At 27.3% G+C, this 3,117-nt stretch overlaps 1 protein-coding gene across 1 annotated transcript; it reads right to left on the bottom strand.

Moving 5' to 3' along the window:
- Nucleotides 1–648, bottom strand: LOC103578255 (snaclec 27-like). Its single transcript, XM_014439829.2, has 3 exons — nt 606–648; nt 516–549; nt 1–409 (listed from the first exon to the last, which is right to left on the bottom strand). Exons 1-3 carry the CDS (start codon nt 646–648, stop codon nt 1–3), a joined length of 486 nt encoding a protein of 161 aa, XP_014295315.2.
- Nucleotides 649–3,117: the final 2,469 nt, after the last annotated feature.

The raw sequence follows: 3,117 nt of genomic DNA, 5'->3' as shown, positions 1-3,117 counted from the left end.
TCATTCCACATGAATGTTTGTTAGTAATGGTTCAATGTCACAAATGAAAGCAATTGACTCATCACAAGACACAGCCGAAAATCTTCCGCAAGTTTTGATAACTCCACATTTATTTTTCTCATCTCGATCGCTATTTCTCCACCACTTATTGTAGCCAGCTTGGTTTAAATTTTGTCCAGTAAGTGTTTGCCAATTAGCGTTGCCATTAAAATCTCTGAAACCCACCCAGCCACGGGGATAAATAGATCTGATGAATGGAACGTTGTCGATCAGTAACTGACGAACGAATTGAGCTTCTTCAGCTGAATTTATAACAGCCAACCTTCCGTTATCTTCTTGGCATGTCTGTTGTGCATTGTTCCAATTCTTCGCAGTACTGTAAGCTTTGTATAAATTAGTGCTCCAGGGTCTAAAAATTTTTAAAACATTTGTTAAATTATCTTTGACATTCCAAAGATAAACTTTTAGTGGAATTTTTTTTTCAGTTTTTTTTTTTTTTTTTTTTTCATACTTGCTTGTAGCCTGGAGGTGCTTCAAATCTAGGTTGATCTAAACAAAAATTTATTTTATTATTAAATTAAAAAAAAAAATGAATTTTTTTTTACCGGATGCACTGTCAGTCCAATCGAGACTTTGTGTTTTGCTCATCGTTATAACGATGGAAAATATAAATAAATAGACAAGTTCCATATTGATTACACGAAAGTAAAATACTGTGGAAAATATATGTAAACATATTTATTTTAAATGGTATCATTCATTGCGACATATGTTTAATAATAATAATTTATCTTAAGGTTATCGTCCACAAAAACTTTATTAATCTCGGACACAAAAAGTAATGAGTCAGCATTAGCGTTATGATAAATAATAATAAATATAAATTTTTTATTCATAACAGGAAATTTATATATTTATTTTATAATTAATTTGTTTTATAAATTTATTGAGGAAAATAAAAGATTTATTTACAAACAAAATTAAATCAGAAAGTTCAGTGAGGAAAAGATAAAATTAAAAATAAACTTTTAAATTAAATTCTGTAGAACGGAGTCTAACAGTTTTGTGTTGTTTGTTATTTTCAATTACTAGCTTTAAATTCTAAAACCGTCAAATATGAGTTGATTCTCACAATACAAGTATGTCCGTAATAATTTTCACATTTATTACGTTTCAAAGTTCTTAGGTATTAACTATATGTAACTTTTTGTTTTCATGTTTAAATATTTACTGCTTGAAATATTGTTGAATTACTGTATCATCAAGTGAAGGAAACTTGTGCTTGACATACATTGAAATAAATAATGGAAAACGAGGAGTTCTGGTAATTTCAAGCTGCTATGGCCCATAATGCACTGAGAACATTAAAAAATTCATGAAAAAATTTGAAAAAAAATTAGGATTCAAAATTGTACAATAATTCACAGGAAAATGTTGGCTCTAAACCTACTAATTTTTATTATGCTGTCTATGAAAAATTTCGCGCAAAATTATATTTAATTTAGTATTGATCAATTTCGAAATTCTAAAGGATAAAGATATATATGAAGGGTAGATGAAATCGATCACTCCATAAATTTTATAAAAATAGTATATTACATACCTAGAGTAAAAAATTAACGCATGCGCCATTCTTCGCATAAACAGATGCATAAATTTAAATTTTCATGTGCAAGTCGGGTGAAAAATCGTATAAACACCACAAAAAAAGGTAAAATGTCCCAATCCACGTGTTTGCCACCGGGCAATTATACACTCGAGTGAGAATGTCCTACTTTCCTCCCTTGATGCATAATATACCATTTTCTAGTTATTATATCTACAAATTTTTCCCGCCTTTTTTTATTTTAAATGAATCCTATTAAAAATAAAATTTTTTTTCGGCTGTTTCGTAATAATCAATTGAGTATACAAAAGTAAATTAACCATAATGTTAAAAAAAAAATTAGGACGTTTTTTCACACGTGTTCCATTACGGAGTCACTAAAAAAAATAACGAGCAGAGTTATTAATTTATTAAACTTTAATTATGTGATGGCTAGAAAAATATTTTATTAATACTTGACGGAAATGCTTCAATAAATGTGATACAAAATGAAGATATAGTTACACAGAGTGCTTTACCTTACAGCTCGTGTCCTCATTGACATTATTTTTCTTCTAGACGTATCATATTTCAATTTACTCGGGTTTGAAAGTTGATCGCAGGAAGAGAGATAATGTATAAGATGTTTTCTCATTATTTATAACTATTATATTTATTAAATTATATCGATCTATTGTTATTTATTTACTCAGTTATTTTGTCAAGTAGCTAAGGCTGTGATAGGTCAGACATCGAGCTATTAAATGTTTGATGCTTACTGCTTATGATTCAGTTTGTTAATTTTTTATCTTTTATTTGGTTCAAATAAAATGGAAGCTCAAGATATAAAATATTAAATAATAGTTATAAAAGGAAACGCATCATGGGGCTGAAGTGGAAAAAATATTTGTAAATTATACCAAGGATTCTCGGTGTTATATTTCCTTCTGCTTGTGACGTTATACAAAATATAGTGCTACTTTCTAAGCTCTTCAAAGGAAACCGGGGATATTATTTAATAAAATATTTGCTACTGGTTTCATAGTTTTTTTTTTCTCTATAAATTACAAAACAAATAATTTTTATGGAAGTATATTTAGCTTATTTACTTTCAAATAAATGTTGCCATTTTACAATAAGATTTAAACACAAATATTTTTTAAAATTTTTTTCTCGCGTACAATTATTTTTAAATAATTTAAGATGTCCAATACTTTTTTTCAAAATTCTTTTTATCGATTTTGTAATAATAATTTAACTTAAATGTACACGTAGTGTACAATATTAGTTAAATTTTATTAAAAGTCAAAAAAATTTTTTTGAGACCACTCCGATTCGCACAAAATTTAAAAAAAATTTTTGACAGTGATAAAAAATTTGTTTTATTTTTTTCAAATAAAAATTAAAGTTTTTTATGTAAAAATTTTTTTTTCTAATTTCTATCCGTGGAATTTTTTTTTACACCAATTTAACACCACCTACAGCGGTATTATTTTATTTGAACACCGGGCGATGTTAAATTAAGTCAATTT

The sequence above is a fragment of the Microplitis demolitor genome, chromosome 10 (assembly GCF_026212275.2).
Source record: "Microplitis demolitor isolate Queensland-Clemson2020A chromosome 10, iyMicDemo2.1a, whole genome shotgun sequence".
In the NCBI taxonomy this organism is placed as follows: domain Eukaryota; kingdom Metazoa; phylum Arthropoda; class Insecta; order Hymenoptera; family Braconidae; genus Microplitis; species Microplitis demolitor.
The sequence above is the reverse complement of the archived record's forward strand: the minus strand, read 5'-3'. Positions and strand labels throughout refer to the sequence as shown.

What these genes read in the sequence shown, in the direction of transcription:
- LOC103578255 (XM_014439829.2), bottom strand. Translation starts at nt 648, where the DNA reads ATGAGCAAAACACAAAGTCTCGATTGGACTGACAGTGCATCCG. An exon ending in TTGGACTGACAGTGCATCCG is followed by an intron (nt 550 to 605) that starts GTAAAAAAAAAT and finishes ATTTTTGTTTAG; the next exon opens with ATCAACCTAGATTTGAAGCA. An exon ending in GAAGCACCTCCAGGCTACAA is followed by an intron (nt 410 to 515) that starts GCAAGTATGAAA and finishes AAAAATTTTTAG; the next exon opens with ACCCTGGAGCACTAATTTAT.